The sequence below is a fragment of the Aquarana catesbeiana genome, linkage group LG03 (assembly GCF_042186555.1).
Source record: "Aquarana catesbeiana isolate 2022-GZ linkage group LG03, ASM4218655v1, whole genome shotgun sequence".
NCBI classification, from domain to species: Eukaryota; Metazoa; Chordata; class Amphibia; order Anura; family Ranidae; genus Aquarana; species Aquarana catesbeiana.
The window spans coordinates 14,254,838-14,282,072 of record NC_133326.1 but is presented as its reverse complement, the minus strand read 5'-3'; the positions used below and the strand labels follow the sequence as shown (position 1 = coordinate 14,282,072).

The 27,235-nt window shown below is 43.3% G+C and overlaps 1 protein-coding gene and 1 non-coding gene across 2 annotated transcripts; both read right to left on the bottom strand.

The window, feature by feature from the left end:
* Positions 1 to 1,078: 1,078 nt before the first annotated feature.
* TIPIN (TIMELESS interacting protein) lies at positions 1,079 to 26,746 on the bottom strand. The gene is given in 9 exon segments (XM_073623968.1): positions 1,079 to 1,332; positions 8,583 to 8,774; positions 12,568 to 12,631; positions 14,405 to 14,514; positions 14,517 to 14,529; positions 15,976 to 16,051; positions 18,868 to 18,976; positions 21,957 to 22,107; positions 26,604 to 26,746. Coding segments are annotated over 8 exon segments (903 nt in total). The 5' UTR covers positions 22,093 to 22,107; positions 26,604 to 26,746; the 3' UTR covers positions 1,079 to 1,129.
* Positions 8,868 to 8,998, bottom strand: LOC141135774 (small Cajal body-specific RNA 14). Its single transcript, XR_012243628.1, has one exon.
* Positions 26,747 to 27,235: the final 489 nt, after the last annotated feature.

Genomic DNA, 27,235 nt, shown 5'->3' with positions numbered 1-27,235 from the left:
AAAAATTATATATTTTTTATATTTTGTTATCAATTTTTGCAAACAGTTAATTTTTCTCCTTCGTTGATGTACGCTGATGAGGCGGCACTGATGGGCACCGATAGGTGGCAGTGATGGGCACTGATGGGTGGCACTTGTGGGCATTGATAGGTGACACTTGTGGGCACTGGCAGATGGCACTTGGAGGCACAGATGAGGCATCTGTGCCTCCTTCCTCTTCGGGACCGATGTCCCTTTGACATAAGCCGGTGATCGGCTTTTTTTTCCTCCTCACGCTGTCAGCGTGAGGAGAAAACGAAACTGATCACCGAGCTTTTGTTTACATCATGTGACCAGCTGTCATTGGCTGACAGCTGATCACATGGTAAGGGGCCGGGACCGGCCCCTTACTCGGATCTGTGATCATCCGAGTCTCCGTGACTCGGTGATCACAGCGCGCGCACCGCGCGCCCTGCAGGGTGCGCGTGCATAGGGGAGGACGTAAAAAAAAAACAAAACAGTTGATTGATAATAAATGGCTTCAGCCAAACACTAACCATGAGGGAAAGAAAAGTTTGTGTTATTCATATTCTCTGAAAAATAGCCAAGAAATAAAAAATATATATATATTAAAATAAAATATATATATATATATATATATATATATATATATATATATATATATATATATATATATATATATATATATATATATATATATATATATACACATATATACACACATACATATTTTAACACAAACATAGGCACACAGCGGCCGCCCTGTAGCAGTAAAACTGCTATAGGGCGGTCGTGAAGATTTTTTTTTTTTTTTTCTTCAAGTCTCTGTTCTGTGAGTGCAATGATTTTATATTTCAGTTTGGCTTATTACTAAAAGGTGAACTGCACCAGGGTCTGTGTGCTCCCCTATGGAGAAGAGAGGGGGGAGCAGCTGATCCTGGGGCAAAACAATAGCAATTGGCCTGGAAAATTCATCCATACACAACCAACTGACCTCTTCTCTCCATCCCTACTATGGTATACGTATGGATTAAGTCAAAAGTGATCACATTGTCGGCATTAAGACAACTTTTAATGAAATAAAATAGTTTATTGAAGAAAAAATATATATACACATATGTATAAAGCATCAATCATCATCATCTTGTACTTCTGAGTTTGTATCATTGGATTGCGTTTCTGCTGTTGAGGTCACTATTGAACTGGCCGCTGGCTGTGTGCTGCTTTCTACTACACTGTCTACTTCTTCCAACAACTCTTCATCAAAATCCTCCGGAATCTCATCGGGATCAGCAGGCGGAGTCTGAGACACAACTGGTGTCGGGGTCACTGCTGAAAGAGCAAAGGGAGACTTTTACACAAACAGCCATAATCTAGAGACAGGAAAATGTTTTTTTTTTTCCTGAGCGACTTACAGGGCCCACATCCAACGGTCATCATCTGTTTTTGTGCTTTTTACCTTTACTCAAACTTATTGCTACATACATGAGAACATTCTAAAGAAAACATTTCAGCAAAATGTTTTCTACAGAAAGATGTAAGCAGAGGAGCCGGTGTTTACGACCACAGAACTCCACAATAACGCCTCTCATATTGGCAACAGGAGTCCCTTCCCATCCTTGGATTAGAATCTATGAGGCAACTGTGCAATCTATGTACTTTGAAGCTGCAAATTCACTTTTCTTTTTCTAATATATCACTATTTCTTCCCAATTAAACTTAGGAAATTCACTTGCTGACCAGCTGGACTTCAAGCACTTCTACCTGGATGACGCCTGCGGCAGGAATCATCCCGGTACCATTTGTTTAGAGCCGGCGGTCAGTTGTAAAAAGCAATCCTAGCGGCTAACTATTCGTTGGATTGCTTTTACCAACCTCCCTCTTCCACGGCACTCTTGAGCTCTCCCGTCCCACCAGGAGACCCAAGCGGCAGCATGTCACTGGCTGGACAGACAAAGAAAGCCAGGATTGGCTTTGATCAGCTCTCTGCTATGGTATTATTTTTATTATACAGGATTTATATAGCGCCAACAGCTTGCGCAGCGCTTTACAATATGAGGGCAGACAGTACAGTTATAATACAGGAGGAATCAGAAGGCCCTTCTCGTTAGAGCACCAGAAGTGATGACCTGACATCACTTCCAGTTTACCTGGATGTCAACGGCGCCATTTTTAAAAAATCAAAAGCATTCAAAAAACACAAATGGTGTTTTGCATGCTTTTAAGGGCAGGGGAGGGATTTGGGGTCTTACAGACCCCAGATCTGTCCATAAAGTGTACCTGTCACATGGATATATATTTTTTTAACCCCTTGCCCCCACCAGGGCTTATTCTGGCACTTCGCTCCTACATGTAAAATTCATAATTTTTTGCTAGAAAAATTACTCAGAACCCCCAAACATAAAAAAAAAAAAACAAAAAAAACAAAATTAAGAAGAGACCCTAGAGAATAAAATGGTGGTTGGTCATTACAACTTTATGTCACACAGTATTTGCCCAGCAATTTTTCAAAGTTTTTTTTTGGGGAGGGGGGGAGAATCTGTTTCATGCATTAAGAAAAAACAAAACAAAACAAAACAAAACAAAAAAAAAAAAAAAAAAAAAACTAAAAAGTTAGCTCAATTTTTTTTGTAGAATGTGAAATATGACGTTACGTCGAATAAATAGATACCCAACATGTCACGCTTTAAAACTGCGCACACTTGTGGAATGGCACCAAACATTGGTACTTAAAGATCTCCATAGGCAACACTTTTACAAAATGTTTAGGTTACCAGTTTAAAGTTACAGAGGAGGCCTTGGGATAGAACTATTGCTCTCACTCCAACGTTTGCAGCAATACCTCACATGTGTTGATTAAACGCCTTTTACATATGTGGGCGTGACGTACTTATGCGTTTGCTTCTGCGTGCAGGGACGGGGGCACTTTTATTTTTACACTTTCCCTGATGTAAACATCCCTTGTAATAGGAATAGGCATGACAGGTACTCTCTATGGAGAGATGACCCCACATCTCTCCTCCAGGCTGGAAAGCGATAAAAAAAAAAAAAAAAAAAAAAAAAAAAAAACAAACACACACACGGCTTTCCAGCCGAGTACAAGGCAGTGTTTACAACTGCTAGGCCGGACACGATGTCATAACCTCGCGCCCAGGCCTCCGAGTCGAGGCCATCTGGTCCTTGGTATTCTCCATGACGAACTTCCGCCGCTGGCAGATTCCGTCTCCATCTCGCTGATCGCACGGGTCAAGCTGGTAGAAGCACCGAAGGGCAGCGGGGGGAGGGGGGCAGGTGAGGGAGGACATCCCCTCCCACCACCTGTGCAGCTATCATTGTTCTTACGGTGCAGGGAATCGCCGGTGGAAAAAAAATGGTATGTGAATGATGCCTGCAGCTGCACCCATCATTCAAATACCCCCACTCAAAGCCCAGGACGTCATATGACGTACTGCGGGCAGGAAGTGGTTGAGGACTTTTATTGCTGTCAAAAGAAATGTAAAGCAACAGTGTAAAAAAATAAAGCAAAAATAAATAAATAAATTTATATATACACACCTTTTTTAAAGTGCCCCCCGCCCCCTCGTGCAAAGGCGAACGTGCGCGTCGCTCGCACAGGAATGCAAACAGCGGTAATCTCACACATGAGGTATCACCACAAATGTCAGATCATGGGCAGTAATTCTAGCACCAGACGACCTCTGTAAATATAGTGGTGACCTGTAAAGGCTTTTAAAGCATCGCCTATGGATAGTAAAGTTTTTATATTTAAAAAAAAAAAAAAAAAAAAAAAAATTGGGTTATGTATTGTGGGCCCCCCCCCCACATTTAAATAAAACCAAAATTATATTATATATTTTTTTTTTTATTTTTTTTTTTATTAGTTTGGGTGTTCTAGCAAAAAAAAATTGTTACATGTAAACAAAAAGTGCCAGGAAAAGCCTGGTCTGGAAGTGGGTATAAATATGTATCCAAATGGGTTCTGAAAATAGGAATTTTTTGCTTGTCTTTTTTCTGGAGTCAATTGGGGAACACAAGGTTTTAAACCTTCAGATTATACAGCCCTTTGGGACGCCAAATAAAAAAAAAAAAAAAAAAAAAAAAAAAAAAAAAGCAGTCCCAACTAAGGAGAAGGTGCAACACAGCAAACGATCCGTAACAAGCCTAAGAAAACATCAGAAACCTGGGGAATGCCTGCAGCTTAAAGGGCCACCAGAAGGACTATGCTCAAAGCTGGCATCAGATGAGGCCACAACATCCACCTGGTAGAACTTAGAGAATGTGTGAACAAGAGAGACCAGGTGGCAGCCCTGCAGATCTGGGAAGCAGATGCCTGATGCCGAAAAGCCCAAGCAGCACTCACAGATCTTGCAGAGTGCACCATGAGAGGAATAGGGGGAACCGGATCCTTGAGACCAGACTTGAATGATGGTCTGTCTGAGCCAGCTAGAGATGGTGGAACAAAAAGCCAACCTTAGAGTTCATCTGGGGTTACAAAAAAAGAGAAGGGGGGGGGGGGGGGGTTAGTGGTCCTGAAAGCAGCAGTGGCTAAAAGATAAACCTTTACTGCCCAAATCACATCTAAACAATGAAGGAAAATCTTCTTTTGCTGAATGAAGCCAGACAGAGGATGGGGAGCACGAGTGGAGGCAGAAATGTCTCTAACAGGTTCAAACAGAAGTTTCTGAAGCCCAGACAGAAATCAGGTTCAGATTAGAGGTCGACCGATATATCGGCCGGCCGATATTTGGCATTTTTTACTTAATCGGCATCGGCCGATTGTGCTGATAAAAAAGGCCGATTGTAACTTCAGCCGTGACTTGCAAATGACTTCTGTAATAGAGTCAATGCACGTTGCCTGAAAGTTATCTTCTCTCCTCCTCTGGGCAGCCTGCCAAGTCTGATAAGAAGATACATTTGTATCTCTTCAAGTTCTTTTTTATCAATAGACTGAACACCGTGTGTAGAAGCTCTCAGTTTAACCATTTAAAGACTAAATCTTTTCTGACACTTGTTGCTTACAGGTAAAAATCCTGTATTTTCTGCTAGAAAATCACTTAGAACCCCCAAACATTATATATATTTTTTTTAGCAGAGACCCTAGGGAATAAAATAGCGGTTGTTGCAATATTTTATGTCACGCGGTATTTGCGCAGCGGTCTTTTAAACGCAATTTAAAAAAAATAAAAATACAGTAATGAATTAAAAAAAAAACTAAGCAGTAAAGTTAGCCCATTTTTTTTCGTCCAAAAGTTTTGATTACCTGTTTTTGTGTATTTAATATTTAAGATAGTTTTTTTTTTTTTCTAAATTATACATACAAGTGAACTGATCGGAGGTTTGTTTTGTTTAATGTTTAAATGTAAAAAATTTTCTGTATCACTTATTACTTAAGGTTGCTTTCACACTGCAGCGGGCATGCGTTGATGGTAAAACGCTGCTAGTTTTAGCGGCGCTTTACCGTCATTTTAGAGGCACTATTCGGCTGCTAGCGGGGCGCTTATAACCCAGCTAGCGGCCGAGGAAGGGGTTAAATGCGCCCCTGAAGCGCCGCTGCCGAAACGCTTTGCAGGCGCTTCGGCAGCGGTGCGCATTCATTTCAATGGGCAGGAGTGGTGGTATACACCGCTCCAAAGATGCCGTTTGCAGGACTTTTTTTTACATCCTGCCAGCGCATCGCCTCAGTGTGAAAGCACTCAGGATATCACACTGAGACTGCAGGGGAGCCGTTTTACAGGCACTTTACAGGCGCTCTTTTTAGCCCAAAAGCGCCTGAAAAACGCCCCAGTGTGAAAGGGGTCTAACTGTTAGATTTTATGAGATGAAGGGGAAAAAAAAAAAAAAAAAAAAAATCGGCCAAATATATCGGCCCAAAAAAAATCGGCATCACATATCAGAATCGGCCACCGCGATTTCTAAATATCGGCATCGGCATCGGCCAGAGAAAAACCCATATCGGTCGACCTCTAGTTCAGATTCCACAGCGTTACATGGAAGACCTTCTTTACAAAGGTCCTAAAGAAGAATGAGGCCAGTGATCTAAAAAACAGAATAGAAATGCAGAAACCTGACCCAAAAAGTCACATACTGGTCCCAACTCAGCTGTAGGTAGGAGAGAAAACACAAAGTAAAGTGCGACTTCCATGTCTGGATATTGTAAGGTGCAGACTTCCTAGCTTTTAAGCATGTGCTCATGGGACTTCAACATCCATACCGTTAAAGCCAGTTACCATGAAGCAGGATGGAAACTTGGACCTTGGGACAGAAGATCCTAACACTCCAGTAGAGCCCACAAGAGTGTCTTCTAGGAGTTGTACTAGGTCAGTGTACCACATCCCACTGGGCTGGTTTGTAGCAATGAGGAGCAGATGAATACCAGCCATCTTGATCCTATGAAGAGGACAGGATCTTATCTACTTCTCCTGTCATGGCGAGACTTCTGGCTTCTCCCTGATGGTACGCCACTGCATTGTATGAAAGTCAGCAGAATACTGGGTCCATTGAAAAAAAGGGGACTTGAGGCCAGGGGACTTTTACGGTGCTCTATAAAGTAAAAATTTACAAAGTAAATAAATATATTTTATTAATAAATCTTTAAAAAAAAAAGACAGACCTGAGACAAAACACTGATGAATGTTTACAGAACAATTTTAGTAACAATATGATACAGAGCTTAATGCCACTTTTTCGAGCTTCTTCAGGAGATATAATGTGGCATCTGATCAACTATGGAATGAGAGATAAGCCATAAATACTCATGTCTAAAGATATATATAACAACCATATTAGATTAAATTGGTATACAGGTATACATCAATACAATACATTTTTGGGTATGGATCATTGCAGGGTATGAATATCGCTACATAATGTGTCAGCGAAATTACAAAGAATAATAATAATACATTTGAAAACAACAATAATAATAATAATAATAATAATCTTGATTCTTTTTTTCAAGATTATATTATTATTATCAAATGTATTATTCTTCTTCTTTGTAATTCCACTGACACATTATGTAGCGATATTTATACCCTGCAATGATCCATAACCAGAAATGTATTGTATTGATGTATACCTGTATACCAATTGAATCTAATATGGTTGTTATCTTTAGACATGAGTATTTATGGCTTATCTCTCATTCCATAGTTGATCAGATGCCACATTATATCTCCTGAAGAAGCTTAAGAAAGCGAAACATGTCAAGAAAGTGGTATTAAGCTCTGTATCATATTTTTACTAAAATTGTTCTGTAAACATTCATCAGTGTTTTGTCTCAGGGCTGTCTTTTTTTAAAGATTTATTAATAAAAATATATTTTTTACTTTGTAAATTTTTACTTTATCGAGCACCATAAAAGTCCCTTGGCCTCTCTGTGGCCTCAAGTCCCCTTTCTATCAATTTATCTATTGGGATGTGGTGTTCTTGTTTGACTCCTCCCCTCTATCCCTATGATATAATACTGGGTCCAGCAATTTAGTGAATATCTGAAGTGCAGAAGAGAGGCTAAAAGACAGGGACACAAATTGCTAGTACAGGTATCCCATGGCAAAGGAATGGAAGACTGATTGCCAAGAGTTGCAGGTAAACAGGAAGCCAACAGAGAAGCTGGTAGAAGACTTTGCAATCCATTCTTTAGGGGAAGATCAGTACCCCGATTATCAGTGCAAACGTTGTGCCGACAGGCTTGCCGGTTAACGGCTCTCCTTTCCTCCCACAGACACTGTGAGAAAAGGACTGCCAATAACTGGCAAGGCTGTTTACATGTGATCAGCTGTGATTGGCCTTTTACTGCAGTTTGTGAGCAACTGTGTCCATAGGACACCGGTCACAGGAGTGCGCCCGATGCGCGGGAGGTGGGGTTCTGAGAGGACGTCCATGGACGGCCCCTCCGAGAACTTGATGACCATGCTGTAGCCGTCTTTTGGCTATAGTATGGTCAGAAAGTTATGGGATTTTGACCAGACAGATATGGCTTGGCAAAGCAAGATCACAGCTAGGATCAAGTGAAGAGCTGGACGCTCTGTTCTTACTGGCAGGTCCTACCCTTCATCCGAGCCTAGCTGTGGCCTTACATTGCCAAGTCATGCATGTCTTCTCAAAATTCTGGTAGAGGAGATGGAGTCCTGGGACAACTGAGGCTCTCGTGCACATAGCTGGATTGAGAGGGGGCTCAGGTGAGTATTAGCGGGGCTGTGGGGGGATTGTAGCACACAGGCTTTTTACCTTCATGCGTGAAAAACTTTTAGCCTTTACAACCAATTTAAATGCAGGACTACCTTGTGTGCAACAGAGTGCATTGTGCACAGTTGAGAGGCAATTACGGTGCAGCCCCGTTCACTTGAATGGGTCTAGTTCGGCAGGCGGTAGTGCCCGCTAATTATAAAAGGGAGTATTTCTGCTGCAGCCATGAAGCAACACACTGTAGCTATGGAATGTGTACACTCCTGGTCACAGCTTCTGCAGCCAAAGGGGGAGTAGTCGAGGGGGGCACTAAAAACACAGCTCAACTGCAGGGTTTTACCGCCCCACCCCCCAAACGCAAGTATAAACGAGCCTTTAGCGTGTGCAATTCATACCCTGGCTATCTGCTAGTGCCTGCATCTTCTGCATTCTCTTCTCCAGAGCCAGAAGCCTGTTCTTCTCTATCCTCTGTCTTGTCTCTTCACTCAGCTCAGTGGTGCTGGATTGTGACAAAGATGGTGCAGAGGGTTCTGGGAAAGCTGGGAAGTCCTCAGACTCAAGGCGGTCATCTTCCATCTGTACAACAACTGGGAAAAGAACAAATGCAAAAAATATTCATAAAACACGCAGCAAATAAATTAAAACCAGCTTTATTAATAATGAGACAAAGTCTAAAATGTAATGTATGGAACCATCGCACAGAAACCCCAATGCCTGTAGAGGTTCTGTCGGCAGGAACCATTTTATTTTGTGGCAGTATTAATGTCACATTAAATTACTAATCAATGCAACACAGAAATATAAAAAATATCTGCCACACAATTTTCTAAGTTTAATAACACATTCCCCTAGGTAAGGGGCCACCTAAGAACATCACACACTTAGAAAGCCACCAGAGAAATGGATCATTTCTCAAAAAACAGCTACAGGTTTAACCACATCAGAATTTTCCAATTATTTAACCACTTCCCCCCCGGCCCATAGCAGATGACGGCCGGGCGGTGGTTCCGTTATCCTGACTGGGCGTCATATGACGTCCAGCAGGATAACATGGGGGCGCGCATCGTGGCAATCGGTGGAGCGGTGTGTCAGCCTGACACACCGCTCCACCGATCTTGGTAAAGAGCCTCACTCGCGTCTGACAGACGCGAGTAGAGGAGAGCCGACCGGCGGCACTCCTGACAGTGGGGTTTGCGCTGATTGTTTATCAGCGCAGCCCCCCCTCAGATGACCACACTGGACCACCAGGGATCTCCACTAGGACCACCAGGGAAGGGGCAACGTGGATGGCCAACGTGGATGTACCCTATGGCCATCCACATGTGCCCAATCTGTGCCAAATGGGCACTGATTGGCACCATTATGTTTCAGTTCTGCCCAGCAATGCCACCAGTTTTATCAGTGCCACCTGTCAGTGCCACCCATACCTACCCATCGGTGCCACCCATAAGTACCAATCAATGCCACCTACGAGTGCCCATCGGTGCCACCTACAAGTGCCACTGATCAGTGCCCATCATCAGTGCCCCCTCATTGGTGCCCATCAGTGCCGCCGTATCAGTGCAGCCATATCAGTGCCGTCATTGAAGAAAACTTACTTATTTACAAAAATTTTTAACAGAAACAGAAAAACTTGTTTTTTTCAACATTTGCGGTCCTTTTTTATTTGTTGTGCAAAAAAGAAAAACCGCAGAGGTGATCAAATACCACCAAAATAAAGCTTTATTTGTGGGAACAAAACGATAAAAAATTTGTTTGGGTAGTGTTGTATGACCGCGCAATTGTCATTCAAATTGCGACAGTGCTGAAAGCTGAAAATTGGCCTGGGCGGGAAAGTGCCTGGTATTGAAGTGGTTAAAAAAAGAATTTGCTGGCATGGTATATTTTTACATAAATTTGCCATACCTGCGGGATACCCCTGGAAACTGGAAATCACCGAATTAGACACCACTACTCCAGTGATCTCCACTTGCTTCTAGATCCCGTGCTGAGTAGCCCAGCCTGATGCATTATGAACACAGGGAGTCGGAATGCTCAGCACCGGCGCCATTTAGAGAATGCTTTGCACTTTCTAAATGAATGCAAAGCATTCTGAGATTGGAAGAAGGAGCGCCCTGCCTCTCCACCATGTCCAAATCAAAGATCACTTTGCAATTCATTCAGAAGATGCAAAGCATTCTCTAAATGGCGCAGGTGCTGAGCATTCCGACTCCCTGTGTTCATAATGCATCAGGGCAGCCACACAGCATGGAACCCGGAGGCCAGTAGAAGTCACTGTAGCGGTGTCTACTTCAGTGATTTCCAGCTTCCAGGGGGATCCCGCAGGTATAGCATAACCATATTTACATTGATCCAGCTTGGGATGTAAAAATGTGATATCTTCTCTGCAGGCTCATTGCTCTCCTTTACAGAGCTTTTGAGTAAATTTAGACTTCCTAGGTGAATGTATTTGATATATTGGCCAGGGATTAATATCTTATACCCCCCCGACAGGCTACCGACCCCATTGAGGATCTCCTGGCCCAAGAATCCTCGTCTACACCTCTCTCCTCCCTCTATTTAGCATTGTTCTGTGTGGAGTCCCCCAAGATGGAGGCTCTTTGGGAGGCCTGAAGGGCTAATATTCCAACCCTAGAAAGGGAGGACTGTTTTCAGGATAGCTCGAAGTAAATGATCTCCTCCAGGGACAAACTTATTCAGATGGCATTCTTACATAGGGTGTACTATACTCCCCAGAGATTGCACTGGATAAAAAGGTCGTCAGACTGCCCCTGGTTCCCGGGCAGCTGTTGGCACATATTACCATATATTTTGAGACTGCTCAGGGGTGTCAAAGTTTTGGGATTGTCAACCTCCGTCGGCAATTGACCCTTCCAGTCTCCCCCCGAACTGGCACGGTTTGGCATTTGGATGATACGCAGAGACCACCGGTACACTAAATTGCTGGTTTCTTACTTGTACATACAAATGGCCACGACCCCCACCTATAACCGGCCTTCGCAGCAAGGAGCATATGGAAGGGCAATGCATGGAAAACAAAACCAAAGAAAATTCCCAGCCCCACTCCCAGCCAGCCTGCTATTAACCAGTTTAAAAGTTTGCATAAAAAGCAGGGGTTTAGTTAGCACACATTGGCAAATAAAGGCGTAAGCTGCAGAGGCCACGACAAGGCACCCCAGTATCATCTTCACTCTATACATTTTCGAGAGCCTCCATAGTAGAAGCACACACATTATAATGGATAGATAGAGGGCAGGTGAGCCTGGATGGAGCATACCTATCCTTAAAAAAAAGGTACAGGGGTGCACTAGACACCTGGCACATACCACAAAGGCAGCAAACTGTTAGGTTAATTTGGTTGGTTGCAGGCTGGCTATTTTCTTTGGTTTTGTTTCACAAGCATTGCCCTTTCATGTACTCCTTTCTGCAAAGGTCAGTTATAGGTGGGGGCAGTGGCCATTTGTTTGTACTGTTGGAATGCTGATGGGGGGGGGATACACTGGACACCTTTGCTGACAGTATGCTCTATGCTGGGTGTCCAGTGCGCCCCTGTGCCTTTAAAGAAGGGTGGACTCCATCCAGGCTCACCTGCCTTCTATCATTATACAGGTGCTTCTACTATGGGAGGCTCACAAAATTGTATACAGTTAGGACTGCGGATAATAATGGTGCCTTGTCGCAGTCTCCGCATGCATGCACCCACTTTTAACGCAAATGGTTAGCTCAATTTAGTTGGTAGCAGGCTGGCTGGTGAGTTGAGCTGTGAATTTTCTCTGCTTTTGGTTTCTTATTTGTTATACTATGCCAAGAAAGAAATTATACTTAAAGCAGAGTTGCACCCAAAAATGGAACTTCCGCTTTAAGTGCTGGCGACCCCGACATGACACATTTGGCATATAATTTTTTTTTGAGGGGGAGTGGGTACCCTGTTTTTTGAGGCACCCAGCTCCCACTTCCTCCCCTGGCGCCAAAAGGAAGATCACCTCTCCCCCTCCCTCCCTGTAATCTTCTGGGACACGTCACAGGTCCCAGATGATCGCCTGGCCTTCACAGTGAGGCTCGTGCATGCGCAGTGCGTGCCCAGTTGTGAAGCCACAGCCGGGCGCCCACAGTTAGAATGCCGGCGCCGCTGAGAGGAGAGGGAAAGAAGTCAGGCTTCCTGCACCCACATCACTGGACCGTGGGACAGGCGAGCGTCTGATTATTAAAAAAGTCAGCAGCTACCATTTTTGTAGCTGCTGACTTTTAAATGGGTGGAACTCCGCTTTAAGTGGAATGCATACATCCTCCTGGTAAGAAGAGTTCTACTATAAATCTGCCCTGACAAAGCTAGGATAGTCACAGTATGAATATATAGAATACAGCGAGAACAGGAAATACCTTCATCACTGACATAGTCTTCATGGATGATGGGCAGATCCATCCGAATTCTTTTTAGGCAGGTCTGAATAGTGACAAAATATCAGCATTAAATTAAAATACACAAGAGCATGCAATTTGTTTGAATAAGAAGAATTTAGAGGAGTAAAGATGCCGATACACATTAAAAAACACTATGCCTGCTGGATTTGGAGGTTTTGGTTTTGCAACGGCTAGTCTTTTAACCCCAACGCCTGGGGGGGGGCAGGAAGGATCAGCGATCTTGTGACCACTGTGACTGGCTGCCACAGTGGTCACACAACTGGGAGCTGGTCTCTCCGGCTAGCAGTTGTTAGCCCAGACACATTGGCCACCCAGCGACATATATGTGCAGCCTGTGAGTGTTAAAGCCCACCCTTTTGCCACCACACTCATGTTACACAATAGACAACAGGATTAAAAAAAAAAAAAAAAAGTTAGATTGTGTCAGGTTTCCTGGGGTGTGCATTCCACCTAGCAACATTTCACGTCCTGACCAGCTGACTGTGTGGTTTATTTTAGTGATGGATCGAAATTATGCCTTCCGAAAATTAAAATCGGTCAAAAATAGAGTTTTCAGCGCTGCGCCGAAATGAAAAAAAAAAAAAAAAAAAAAAAAGTGCCGACAACGGCTCCTCACAACGCCCGTGATTTTGCCGTGCTTATAGTGTGTTTTCATAGGTCACAGGACTAAAAAAAAAAAAAAAAAAAAAAAAAAAAAGCATCAAAAACACAAGGTGCATTTTTGATGTGTTCTTTCTGCCTTTTCAATAGGGAGGTGCATTTTTTGGTGCAAATATGCAGCAAGAAGGATTTTTAACACCACTTCATAAAAGATGCTATCAGCGGACAATAAATCCATATTCATTAAAGTTCATAAAATTAACTCCTTTGCACCAGCTCTCGCCCTCCTTTTAAGGGGTTCGGCGTTCTGAGAGGCGGGGCTTATGAGCGTGTGACTGCCGTGATTGGAAAACTCCCGATCGTAAGAAGCGATTTGGAGCTTTTCGTGAGCTGCCGGTCACCGTGTGAGGAGCGAGCTCTCAGCACTAATACACGCAAATATGCGGCCCCTCGGCACCAAGATCCGGCCACATATTTGCTTGCACTCTGCACCTATGGGTATATGAACCACTTCAGCTCCGGACGATTTATCCCCTCTTCATGACCAGGCCATTTTTTTTTGCGATACGGCACAACGCTACTTTAACTGACAACTGCGCAGTCATGTGACGCTGTAACTAAATAAAATTTATGTCATTTTTTCCCACAAGCTTTCTTTTGGTGGTATTTGATCACCTCTGCGTTTTTTTTTGGGGGGGGGGGGGGGGGGGGGGGTTTGCGCTATAAACATAGTATGAATCATTAACCACTACTCTCTGAATACAGTCTTTTAGCCAGTACAATGCATTGCCTGCCATGAAGCAAAGCGTTTCGGCTGCAGCATGTGTACACCCCCAGCCAATGCCTCTGCAGCTAAAAGGGGAAGCGGTAAAGACACAGCTTAACTTCTAGGGTTTTAATGCCCCCCAACTGCTAGTGTAAACAAGGCCTTCGTGTTTAGTACACTTGTTATATGGCAGTGATGGTGAACCTTGGCACCCCAGAGGTTTTGAAACTACATTTCCCATGATGCTCAACCACAGTGCTGCGTGCATGAGCATCATGGGAAATGTAGTTCCAAAACATCTGGGGTGCCAAGGTTCACCATCACTGTTATATTGGTTTAGAACCCAGAGTGTGCAAAATTAACCAAAGCAGGTCAGGTGCTACATACCATTACATTGCAGTTACTATATCTTACATGTATACTGCTCACTTACCTGCACCTCTTTTTGTTCCCCAGTGTTTCTAAGCGATTTAGGAAATCCTCAAACTTCAGCTTAGGAAAAAGCCGGTGTGCCCAATTCTCCATCTGTCTGAGAAGAACCTCAGATCCTCAGCCTAGCAGACAGAACAAGTTGTGGGTTTATGAGAAGTACTTTAGTATAGCAATTCAGTTTACAATACATACGGCTACATAGTGACGCAGGAAAGGACTACACTGAATAAAAAAAAAAGAAGAACATATAATTTGAAGGTTTCTGTAATAGAAGTCCTCCGGTCACACAGGAATACTGCAAATTGCTGGATGAATAGGTTTCTATAACCACTTAACAAGTGGAAGTAAAGTTGCACACATTACTTTTACCTACAAGTAGGCCTATATTAAGGCTTACCTATAGGTAGTGTAAATATCTCCTAAAACGTGTACCGTTTAGGATATTTATATTACATGCAGCCAGTGATGTCACTGGCGCATGCACTCTGAAAGAACGGCTGAGCCCTGTGCTGTAATCGGCGGCTCCCGCATGCATGCGCAGAAGTGACGTCATCGCGGCCCCAGCCAGTCACAGAGCCAGAGCCCGCGAACCCGGAAGCAAGATGGATGAAGATGGGAGTCTGCTGCAGCTCTGAGATCTTGGTGCAAGAGGGCTTTCTTTTAAGGCAAGTTTAACATAATGTGCTAGTATGCGATGCATACTAGCACATGCCTTTACCTTGCAGGGTGTAATAAAAAAAAAAAAATTTTAAAAGTCCAGCGGTTTACAACCTCTTTAAGGACTAGGCCTATTCTGGATACTTTTTGTTTACAAGTAAAAATCAGGTTTTAATCGCTAGAAAATTACTTAGACCTCTTTCACACTGAGGTGTTTTTCAGGCGCTACAGCGCTAACAAACCCAGTGTGAAAGCCCGAGTGCTTTCACACTGGGGCGCTGCACTGGCAAGTCCTGCCAGCAGCTTCTTTGCAGCCGTTGAAAACAATGGGGCAGATTTAACCCCTTTTCGGCCGCTAGCGGGGGGGGGGGGGGTTTAAAACCTAAAAAATAGTGCCGCTTTACCGCTGACGCCCGGGGCGGCTCAGTGTGAAAGGGGTCTTAGAAACAGGGTGGATTTGCTTTCAATCATAATTTTTAAAGAGCAAATGTCAATTTTTTTTAAATTAGTATCAGTTTCAGTTAGTGCCAATGTGTTTTAGGTAAGAAAAAAAAAAAAAAAAAAAAAAAAAGGAAGAAGTTAATGCGCACTATTGTATTTGAGCTGAACTACGGGTACAAACCACAAATGACATACACATATGCGGTATCACTGCGATCGTGTTTACAAGTGACAGTGGTGAGCTGGGAGCGAAGGGTGAGAGCCAGAGGTGGCGGAACAGCATTCAACCACATCCCAGCTGGAAAAAAGCCTTGAGTGTGAGTGCCACATGAAATGGCCTGGAGAGCCAGGTTTGTCTTATGGGCCTCGTGTTTGACATGTATGACACTCACAATCAAAAAGAAAGAAATATAATGAATGGGACTGTCTGTACCGGAATACACAAAACTTCCCCTTAGAAAAAGCCTCACCTCATGCCCTTTGCCTTTGAACTTTATATCATCAAACAGATGTCGTAAAGCTGGTAAACCACGCTGTGAAGTAAGCCTGTAGGAAAAAAATAAAATAAACACAAAAGTGAATACGCCAAAAAAAAAAAAAAAAAAAAAACCCCAACAACCTTTCTAGCTAGCTTTTTTGCAAAAACAGAATTATACCCCTGTGGCCTAGTAAACAGATTATACAACAGCTTAAAGCTATAGAGTCCCCTGCACAAGGTTAGATGTCCATTGACTCTTGAGTTGCAGTTGATGGTGTAAATTACTTACCCCCATCCCTCACTCCAATGCGGTTCTGTTCTTCCAGAAGCTCTGGGCGGTCCTTTGGCATCATTACTTACAGTACAGAGCTATTAAAGCTGAATTCCTGGAATTCAGCAACCTTGGACTGGACTCAGCCCCTTTAAGTAGAGTCTGTGTAGCTACTATGCCCGCCCCTCCCCTCCTACTGCCCAATCACACAAGCCTTTGCATTGCGTGAACTTATTCACAAAATACAAAGGCTTCTGTGAATTGGCAGCAGAGGGGAGGGGCGAGCATAGCTGTTCTCTGTACTTCTCTCCTCTCTCACAGACTCGAGTGTGCAGTGTATCCCCCCGACAGTCATAAATCTGTCAGATATACAGTTAGGTCCATATATATATTTGGACACAGGCACAATTTTCATACTTTTGGCTCTGTATGCCACCAGACTAAAATTAAAAATGTAACAATCCAAATTAATTTGAAGTGCAGACTTTCAGCTTTAATTTAAGGGGTTGAACATAAAATATCAGGTACAAATTTTAGGAACGGCAACCATTTTTATATACAGAGTCCCCCGTTTTCATGTTGAAAATCCTTTACTGGCAATGACTGCCTGAAGTCTGGAACCCATGGACATTACCAAAGACGGGGTTTCCTCATTTCTGATTGTTTTCCAGGCTCTAACTGCAGCTGTCTTCAGTTGTTCTTGGTTTGTGGGTCTTTCTGCCTTTAGTTTTGCCTTCAGCAAGTGAAATTCTCAATTGGGTTAAGATCAGGTGATCGACTTGGCCATTCCTTCAAAAGCTCCTGGGTTGCTTTTGCAGTGTGTTTTGGATCATTGTCCATCTGTACTGTGAAGCGCCGTCCAATCAACTTTGCTGTATTTGGCTAAATCTGGGCTGACAGTATATCTCTAAACACTGCAGAATTCATCCAGTTGCTTCTGTTACATCATCAATAAACACCAAATGACCCAATGCCACTGGAAGCCATGCATGCCCATGTCATCACACTGCAAGCTCCACCATGTGACCACAGAGGACGTTGCGTGCTTTGGATCATGAGCTGTTCCAGGCCTTCTCCACACTTTTCTTTCAGTCATTCTGGTACAGATTAATCTGTTTCATCCGTCCAAAGAATGCTTTTCCAGAACTTGTCTGGCGTTTTTAGATGTTTTTTGGCAAAGTCTAATCTGGCTTTTCTATTCTTCAGGCTTATGAATGTTTACACCTTTTGGTGAACCCTCTGCATTTGTTCTCGTTAAGTCTTCTCTTGAATGTCTGACAATGATCGGCCCACCACCTGGAGGGTGTCCTTCACTTGTCTGGATGTTATGAATGGGTTTTTCCCTTTACCATAGAGAGGATCCTGCGATCATCCACCACTGTTGTCTTCCGTGGACGTCCAGTCCTTTTTACGTTGCTGAGCTCACCAGTGCGTTCTTCTTTCCTCAGACTGTACCAAACTGTAGATTTGGCCACTCCTAATGTTGCTGCTATCTCCCCGATGGATTGGTTTCCTTTTTGAAGCTTTACAGAGACCTGTTTAACTTGCATGGACAGCTCCCTTGAACGCATGATGTAGGTTCACAGCAATATATTCCAAACTCCAGACTTTTTACCTGCTTAATCGATGAATAAATAATGAAGGAGTAGCCCACAGAGCTGCAACGCCTAAACCCTTCCTTCCGATTTGGATGTACATACTCTCAAACTAAACCTGAGTGTGCGCACCTTTCATATCCATTATATAACTATAGCTTAACTATGTTTTGGTAAATACCTGAAGAATCAAAAATTGCACCTGTGTCCAAATATATAGGGACGTGTTTTTTTTTTTTTTTTTGTTTGTTTTTTTTTTTAATAAAAGAGAAGTCCACACGTGGCAGGCAGCTATTAGGACTTAACTCATGGTGTGCCTGCACTTTTTACAAACTTTTTGAATTCAGCTTTAACCGTGCTTTGTACATGATGGGTGAGCTGGAGACCAGCGCCTTACAGAGGGGGGCTTCGTGGAACAGATTGCATAGATGAAAAGAACTTGCTTCAGCAAGGAATAAGGCAAGTTTTACACCTTATTCATTTATCCCTACTAGGGAAACACCGATATATTATCAACCGAAAATAGGATTATCTCCTATTGCAGATAAAAAAAAAAAAAAAAAAAAGGATGGCGCATGCACCTTTTTTATGAGGTGTGATTTGAGCCATACAAAATAAATGGGTGCAATTTGCACTGCAAAGAATCGCATTCAATTTGCACAGGAATGCGGTTCCCTACACCACATCAGTGTGAACCTAGGAAAAAAAAAAAAAAAAAAAAAAAAAGTATCATCTTACAAGAGTCAAATGCAAGCAACCTGAAAATAAATGTATGGTGGCACAACTTAAAAATGAGGATTTTTCTTTTCACATTGGCAGTACTTGGGTACACACTGTGGTATCCCACTGTGCTAAACATTCCTCTGTGGTGGTAAAATGTGAACTTTGATTTTTCCTACAGCATTTCTTGCATAGGCAGTGCAATGAATTCTCTGCCTGGAGTGGCTTTAGCTTACTATGCACCTACAGATTACCAAAATATAGGTCTGACCCGTTACCCAGGTCAAAAAATTCTTACCGATTGGCATCCAGTTTGGGCTGCGGCCTCTTCACTGCTCTCCTGACAGGTTTAGGTGCTTCTTCTGGTTGTGACTCGCCCATATTCCTGGTCCAGTCATCCAAGTCATCTAAATGTAATAAAATATAAGGGAGTATTGATTATGTTTCATATAAATCAGAAAACAGTTCAGAAAAAAAAATAATAAATATAATAAAAATAATTAAAATAATAATAATAATAATAATAATAATAATAATAATATGCAGCGGCATTTGGTGTCGATCATATCAGATTTTTCATCAGTCTGTTAAAATGTGATCGTGTAGGGGGGGGGGGGGGGTCAAGCGTTGAATGAAGGGGTGCAGAGGGCCCTGGATTTTGCTCCAGAATACAGATCTCTGCCCATCACAGCAGCAAGCAGGGATTCTTAAATACTCCTAAAGTGACACAAAGAATATCCTTAGTCTCAAAACCTTCCATTCACATCCTCTACCCAAAGTAGTCAGAAAATTTAAGCCCTGCTAGATCACCTCAGACCGGCCCCTTTTGCAGATATAGTTATGGAAAACATTAAAAATAAGTGCCTATACTGTGTAAAATCCAATAATACACGGTCTTATATTGCTCTGCACATGCTCAGTTGCTCTCTATTTTTAGGCACTGCTGAATTTGTAGAGGCTGATCTGCTGACAGCCTTGAAGCAGGATTAAACTATTATTCTTTACAGCCAAGGAAGCTACTTCTGTTTGATCTTCACCTGCCATGGTTCTGCACAGGTGATCAGTTATGACACCCGATATTTGATGGTTTGACAGTTTGGTTGAGGACACAAGCAAAATATAATACCAATCCCCAAATTTCAGTAATGTAACAGTTTATTTTTAATTCAAATCGATTGTTTAGTTCCCCTTTAGGATTTACTGCTGCTCAGGGGCTCTAGGCTTCAGCAAAATGGCTGCCTCCAGCAAGAAGAAGCAGGAAAAATGAGGCCATTTACAGCACACATTACTTTTGTAAGAATAATTATTAATGTGTAAATGTATGTTCCTTGCTAAAGAACATTATTTTTAAAGTTATGGGTAATGTTCCACTTTAACCACTTCAGCCCTGGAAGATTTTGCTGCTGAATGACCAGAGCATTTTTTTGCGATTTGGCACTGTGTCGCTTTAACTGACAGTTGCGCGGTTGTGCAGCACTGTACACAAACAAAATTGATGTCCTTTTTTCCCCACAAATAGAGCTTTCTTTTGGTGGTATTTGATTACCTCTGCGTTTTTTCTTTTTTGCGCTATAAACAAAAAATTAAGCGACAATTTTGGAAAAAAAAAAAAAAAAAACAATATTTTGTATTTTTGCTATAATAAATATCCCTATTTTTTTTAAAAAAAGCACATTAATTCCTCAGTTTAGGCCGATGTGTATTCTTCTACATATTTTTGGTAATAAAAATGGCAATAAGCGTATATTGATTGGTTTTCGCAAAAGTTATAGCGTCTAAAAAAAAAAAAAAAAAAAAAATAGGGGGAAAGATTTATAGCATTTTTATTATTATCATTTGTTGATTTGTTAATGGCGGCGATCTGTGATTTTTATCGTGACTGCGACATTATGGCGGACACATTGGACAATTTTGACATTTTTGGGACCATTGACAATTGTACAGAGATCAGTGCTATAAAAATGCATTGATTACTGTAAAAATGTCACTGGCAGGGAAGGGGTTAACACTAGGGGGCGATCAAGGGGTTAACTGTGTTCCATAGTGTATGTTCTAACTGAAGGGGGGATGGGATTTGCTAGGGGAAAAGATAGATCGGTGTTCACACTTTGTATGAACACACGATCAGTCTCTTGTGTTTGCACACAGAGATCCCGGTTCTCTGTGTCAAGAGCGATTGCGGGAGCCCGGCAGGCACTCACATCGGCTCCGGGGGCGAGCAGCGGTTACCCCTATGATTATAAGGAGACCTCCAAGCTCTGCTGGGTGAGGCCGAGTCCCCCTGCCTTATTATCAAGGACCTCGTTAGCAGTTCACAGACCTTGTGGCCAAACTCATCCAGTTCCTTGCTGGTGACCAACACTTTCCATTGCTGAGCAAAACTCAGATCTCCCCGCAGCCTAAGAAGAGGCCGGGCCACCAATCGCAGTCACCATCTCAGACTTGGGGTACTCTCAACCTCTTTCAAATAAGATTGTGGAATCGCCGTCCTGTGCCCTTACCTTAGAACTGCAGGAGACCGTTTCGGCCCTTATTGATGCAATACATACATACTCTGCATTTGCAGGATCAGATTGACCAGTACCTTGTTATGGTCCATGTTTAGGGGTTCCCCCATACTCACTACTGTAAGCATTATTTGCCTTCTGGTTTTGTTCCCAAGCTCATACCACCTGGCCTACTGGCTGGGGGGTTTGGGCCCATCTGGTGCAAGTTTTGGGCATCAGTGCTTGAGCAGCTCTTTAGCTGCATGCAGTCCCCAGTTTGTTCACTTTGGGCCTTTTAGGGGTTGTACGCTGTTGCCTACCCCCACACGGTTCAACTTGGACATCCCAACAGAAGAAAAAAAAAAAAATTTATATATATATATATATATATATATATATATATATATATATATATATATATATATATATATATATATATATATCTTTTTGGGTCCCCCAATGGACAAGAAAAGTAAAAGGATTTTGTATAACTGCAGTAAATACTTTTCTTGGAGTTCACTGAGGGACACCCCTAGGTGTTTATGGTCATGTTCTGGTACTGCTTTCCACTGAACTGAGGCATACTGGGAATAAGAAGAGGTATCCTGGGCTGGCATGCACATTTTATTTTGCCAGTGTTCAATCCTCCTGTAGGTGGCAGTATAACCTGACTGTGTGCCTCAATGGACTCCATAAAAAAAAGGTTTCATGGACAGTACACAACCCTGCTTGCAATGGTTTATTGAGTTCTCAGCTATGAGGAAAAAGGTGGGGGAAGGAATGCTAGCTTTAAAAGTGGACTGTGCATTTTATATGAATATTCTATCTTTATAGTTTGGAAAAAGACCAAAAGCACAAAGTAAATCTGACTGATATATTGCTGTAACTTCAGTAAAATTACCTCCATTTTCCACATCACCAGCATGGTCTTCTCTGCCCCCAGGAGAGCGTGGAGGGGGTAGAGGGGGAAAGTGCTCATCGTCTGTGTGTTCATAATCAGGCATACCAAAAAGGTCATTCTCTAAAGGATCAATCATCTTGGAGGTTGGAACCTGAAGCAGAAAACAAAAACCACACAAAATGCAATACACTAAAACATAAGGAAAAGACTTAAACTGATTGTAAAGCTTTGCTTTTTTTTTTTTTTTTAAATAACACAGGTCTATACTTACTCCGCTCTTTGCAGGGATTTTGCACAGAGTGACCCCGATTCTCCATCTGGGGTCCCCCCGCGGCGCTCTGGGCCCCTTCTCTTCTAGAGTGCCCCCAGGGAGAGCCTCTCTCCCTGGGGGAACTCATGCGGGCACGCTCCCGAGTCCTGCTGCTGCGTTCATTGACAGTCCTCGCCCCCCCGCCCCCGTGTCACTGGATTTGACAGCAGTGGGAGCCAATGGCTCCTGCTGCTATCAATCTATCCAGTGAGGACCCGAGACACCAGCTGGAGCTGCTGTGCTCCTCCCTGTAAAGATCAAGGTCAGGTAAGAAAAAAAAGGGGGGGCTGCTGCATCACAAAAGGTTTTTCACCTTAAAGCGGGGTTCCACCCAAAAGTGGAACTTGCGCTCATTTGTCTGCTCTACCCCTCCGGTGCCACAATTGGCACCTTTTGGGGGGGACAGCATACCGGTCCTTGAAACGTATCCTGTTCCCACTTCTGGGAGTCTGCGCCGTGGCCCATGACGTCACCACGGGGCGGGCTCCCTCCCCCCCCCCCCCCCAGTAGGAGAGAGGAGCGGAGCCTCATGCATTCGCAGTAGGGTTCCCGGCGTGAAGCCATAAGGCTACACTATCAGGTTCCCTTACCCGCAATGGTGGTGGCAGCACCAGACAGCTGATGGAAACAGACAGACATTGCTGGACTCCAGGACAGGTACATTTCCCATTATTAAAAGCCAGCAGCTGCAGTATGTGTAGCTTTTTTTTTTTTTGGGTCGGAGCTCCGCTTTAATGCATTAAGGTGAAAGACTGAGGGTCTACAACCCCTTTAAGACTGTACATAATCACCAACAGAAAAATGTTGGTGTGCTATATAATAAAATGTACTTGTTATACAGAATATCATACACAACATGTGTGATGCCCGATGCATGTTTGTCGCTCGAAATAAAGTTAGTGCTCCTTTTTTAGGCGACAAGCGTAGTACATATAAAAGTCGCTTTTTACGGCCATCGCCGTAGAATTGCATTGCGTTTGCAGTGCCAATAATGGCACCCAAAATTGCGTCACACGTTCTCCTGCGATGGGGGATCGCGGGCGTAAAGCAGAACTTCACTGTCAATCAACCTTGACTATTTATCACCCCCTTTAACCACCTCAGCCCCGGAAGATTAGGCAGCTGAATGACCAGGCCATTTTTTTTGCGATTCGGCACTGCGTCACCTTTGACACATTTTTGGGACCATGGTCATTTATACAGCGATCAGTGCTATAAAAATGCACCGATTACTGTAAAAAGGTCACTGGCAGGGAAGGGGTTAACACTAGGGGGCGATCGAGGTGTTAATTGTGTTCCCTGTGTGTGTGTCTCTAACTGTAGGGGGAGGGGACCGACTAGAGGAAGTGACAGATCGTGATTCCTAGCGATTAGAAACTCACGATCTGTCTCTCCTCACAGAACAGGGATGTGTGTGTGTTTACACACACATATCCCTGTTGTGCCTCTCGTGCCTGCGATCGCTCGTGGCCAGCGGTCATCGCGACTGGCAGCCACATGCATCGGCACTCCCGCAATGCAGCGTGCGCGCCTGCTATCCCGCTTAAAGGAGCCGACGTATAGTTACAAAGGCTCGCGGGATCGTGGCGACCTGCCGCAGTATAATGACGTCGGCAATCGGTTAAAATAAAAACATTTTGTTGCTTTGCAGCCTGAAAACGAAGAGACACAGTTTTTGTTTTATCCAACTGAATTTACTCAGTGCAACTTATAACATCCAAGGGAAAGATATAACACCAACGTGTCAGAAAAAAAAAATTCAAACACAGAATCACCGAGCTGGAAAAAGGATCACCCCCCCCCCCCCCATAAAAATGACTTGTAAACTCAATCAGTGGTGTAGCCACTCACCTTCTCAATGGTACACAAAGCCACCTGTATTAGAACCATGATCAGCTGTGGTCATTTTGATTAGCTCAACATGAAGAGAGCTTTCCTGGAGCATTTCAGTCCCTGGTAGTGCAACTGAAGCAAACAATCAACTATGGGTGGCAAGGCGCTGTCAAGTTCTGGACAGGCATAAAGTCAGGAGATACATACAAAAAAAAAAAAATTTAAAGGCTTTATCAATGCTTAGAAGCACAGTGAGGTCTAATATTAAGAAGTGGAAGGTATTTGATACAACACAGACCCTCCCCGGATCAGGACGTCACTCTAAACTGGATGAAAGAGCCAGGAGGAAACTGGTCAGGGAGGCCACCAAGAGGCCTACAGTAACTCTGAAGCAACTGCAGCAATTTATGACAGAGTGGTCATTGTGTGCATGTGACAACAACACCACAAATTCTCCACAAATGTGGCTTGTATGGGAGGGGTGCAAGAAAAAAAAAAAAAAACACTCCTCAAGAAAGGCCACATGCAGTCACCACTGTACTGAGCTTTGCCAAAATGCACCTTGAAGATTCTGAGGCCACATGGAAAAAAGGTGTTCTGGTCAGATGAGACTAAAATTATTTGGCCTCAGCACCAAACAATATGTCTGGTGGAAATCCAGTAGCGCTCACCATCCAAATAGCACCGATCCTACAGTAAAGCATGGAGGTGGTAATAACCTGTTATGGGGGTATTTCTCTGCAGCAGGGACTGGAGCACTTGTCGTCAGGATAGAAGAGAAATCGGGCAAAATACCATCAAATTCGTGAGGAAAATCTGCTTGCAGTGACAGTCATTGCTTGGTCTTGACAAATTGGCCATCCTCAAAATTGTCCCTTGTTTTTGTTATTTGTGCAGCATTGTTTACTTACTTGCAACTCCTGATACACAGAGCGGCCATCCTGACTGTGGGCATCTGAAGCCTGCTGGGACCCCTCTTCCGGGATCAGGTGCATGCTGGCTACCCATCATGCACCTCCCGATCTCACGCATGCGCAGTGGGAAGGAAGTGCGCCCCACTGTAGGTCAGTAGGAAATAACGCAATGCTAGCTGCAGGGGATGCCCATTGACTCCTGGGATTGAGGACATAGCAATCCCAGGAGCCAATGGAAAACCAGAAATTAAGGCTTCAAGGCATCAGAAAAGGTACAAAAGAAAAAAAAAAAAAAAAAAAAAAACACCCTTCATCCAAAAACGAATGGGGGTGGGGTGGGGGTTATCTATTATTGAAGCCATAGTTGCGATTTAGGCTGGAACTCTGCTTTAACTGAACCTAGACAGTTCTGAAAAGAAGAGTGGACAAATATTCCAAAGTTAGTAGAGACAAATCCCAACAGACTAAAGGCCGTCATTAAAAGCAAAAGGTGGTTCAACAAAATACTGACACAAGGGGGGTGGGGTGATCCTTTTTCCAACTCAGTAATGAATCTTTATTTTTTTATGGATATGTTGGTGTTATATCTTTCACTTGGATGTTATAAGCTGCACTGAGTACATACAGCTGGATAAAACAATAGCCCCATCAGTGCGGCCTCATCAGCGCCCATCAGAGCGGCCTCATCAGCCCTGCCTATCACTGCCCATCAGTGTAGCTTCAAGGCACATCAGTGAAGGAGAAAATAAAAAAAAAAAAAATTAAAAAAAAAAAAAAAAAAAATATACACCTGTTTGCAAAATTTTATAACAGAAAGAAAAACTTTTTCTCAACATTTTTGGTCTTTTTTTGATTTGTTCAGCAAAAATAAATCCCACGTGGTGATTAAAAGAAAAGCTCTATTTGTGTGGAAAAAAAAATGATAAAAAAAAAAAAAAAAAATATGTCATATTGGTACAATGTTTAATGACTGTGCAATTGGCCTGGTCATGAAAGGGGTAAAAGAGCCCAGAAAACAAGTGGTGAATGGTGCCGTCCCCCCCACACCCCATTGGCACCGGCCCAAGACACATTAGGTGTGGAGCAATAAAAAAAAAAAAAAAAAAAAAAAAACACACTTCTTAAAGCGGAGTTCCAACTACAATCTCTATTTTTTTTTACATTTTTTTTTTTCACGCTTCCAGGCAGCCATTTAATTTCAAGAGACGCACAAAAAAAAAAAAAAAAAAAAGAAAACAAATAAACGCAATTTTTAAATTAACGCCACACCAAAATGCGAGATACTCGGAGACCAATGCGGTTTGCCGAGCAATAAACGCGCGTGCATTTGAAAGACGCACTATTCACGCCACCGGCATGCGCAAGGGTGGCGTATTTTTTGTACACATCCGGGTGTGAACCATTCCTAGTTATCCACAATACAAAGCTTCACCTCTCTGGGGACACACCGCTTATCCCCCTCATATGTGATCAACTACAATGGGGGGTGACCGCCTGAGCTCCTTGTTGTCTATACATAATAGGAGCCGACACAGGCTCTGCATGGACCAGCCTCCCCTCCCCCTTCCCGAACACATACCAGTCACCTACCGTGTCCCGGGGCTACACGTGCCTGCTGCCTTCTCCTCCTCCTCCTCACCACCGGTATTCCGCTGTACACAACAGAGCGCGCCTTCCGCACACGTGACGTCGAGACACGTCCAGGCTGTTGCTAGGTGACGCCGTCAGCGCGCGGAGCTGAACTTTATTGTTCGCTGACAAAACATTACTAATTAAAGCAATTTTATCTTTTTGTTGTTACTCTTTGCTTTCTGCTGCTAATTACTGACTGAGCACCAATAGTAGCTTGATATCACTATTTCCACTGTCTGTCATAATAAACTAGATGGAAGGACTCATTCACACTAACTACTCAAACTGAGCCGAACTTATACCAATCTCCCCCTAACTCTGTTACATACAGAATATGTCCATCAGATGTCACCATCAGAGTCTCCCCTAACATCAGGTGTCCCCATCAGAGTGCCCCCACCCTTACATCAGTTTCCCATCAAAGCCCCCCCCCTTACATTGGTGTCCCCATCAAAGTCCCCCTTTACATCAGTGTCCCCATCAAAGTCCCCCCCTTACATCGGTGTCCCCATCAAAGTCCCCCTTACATCAATGTCCCCATCAAAGTTCCCCTTTACATCGGTGTCCCCATCAAAGTCCCCCCTTACATC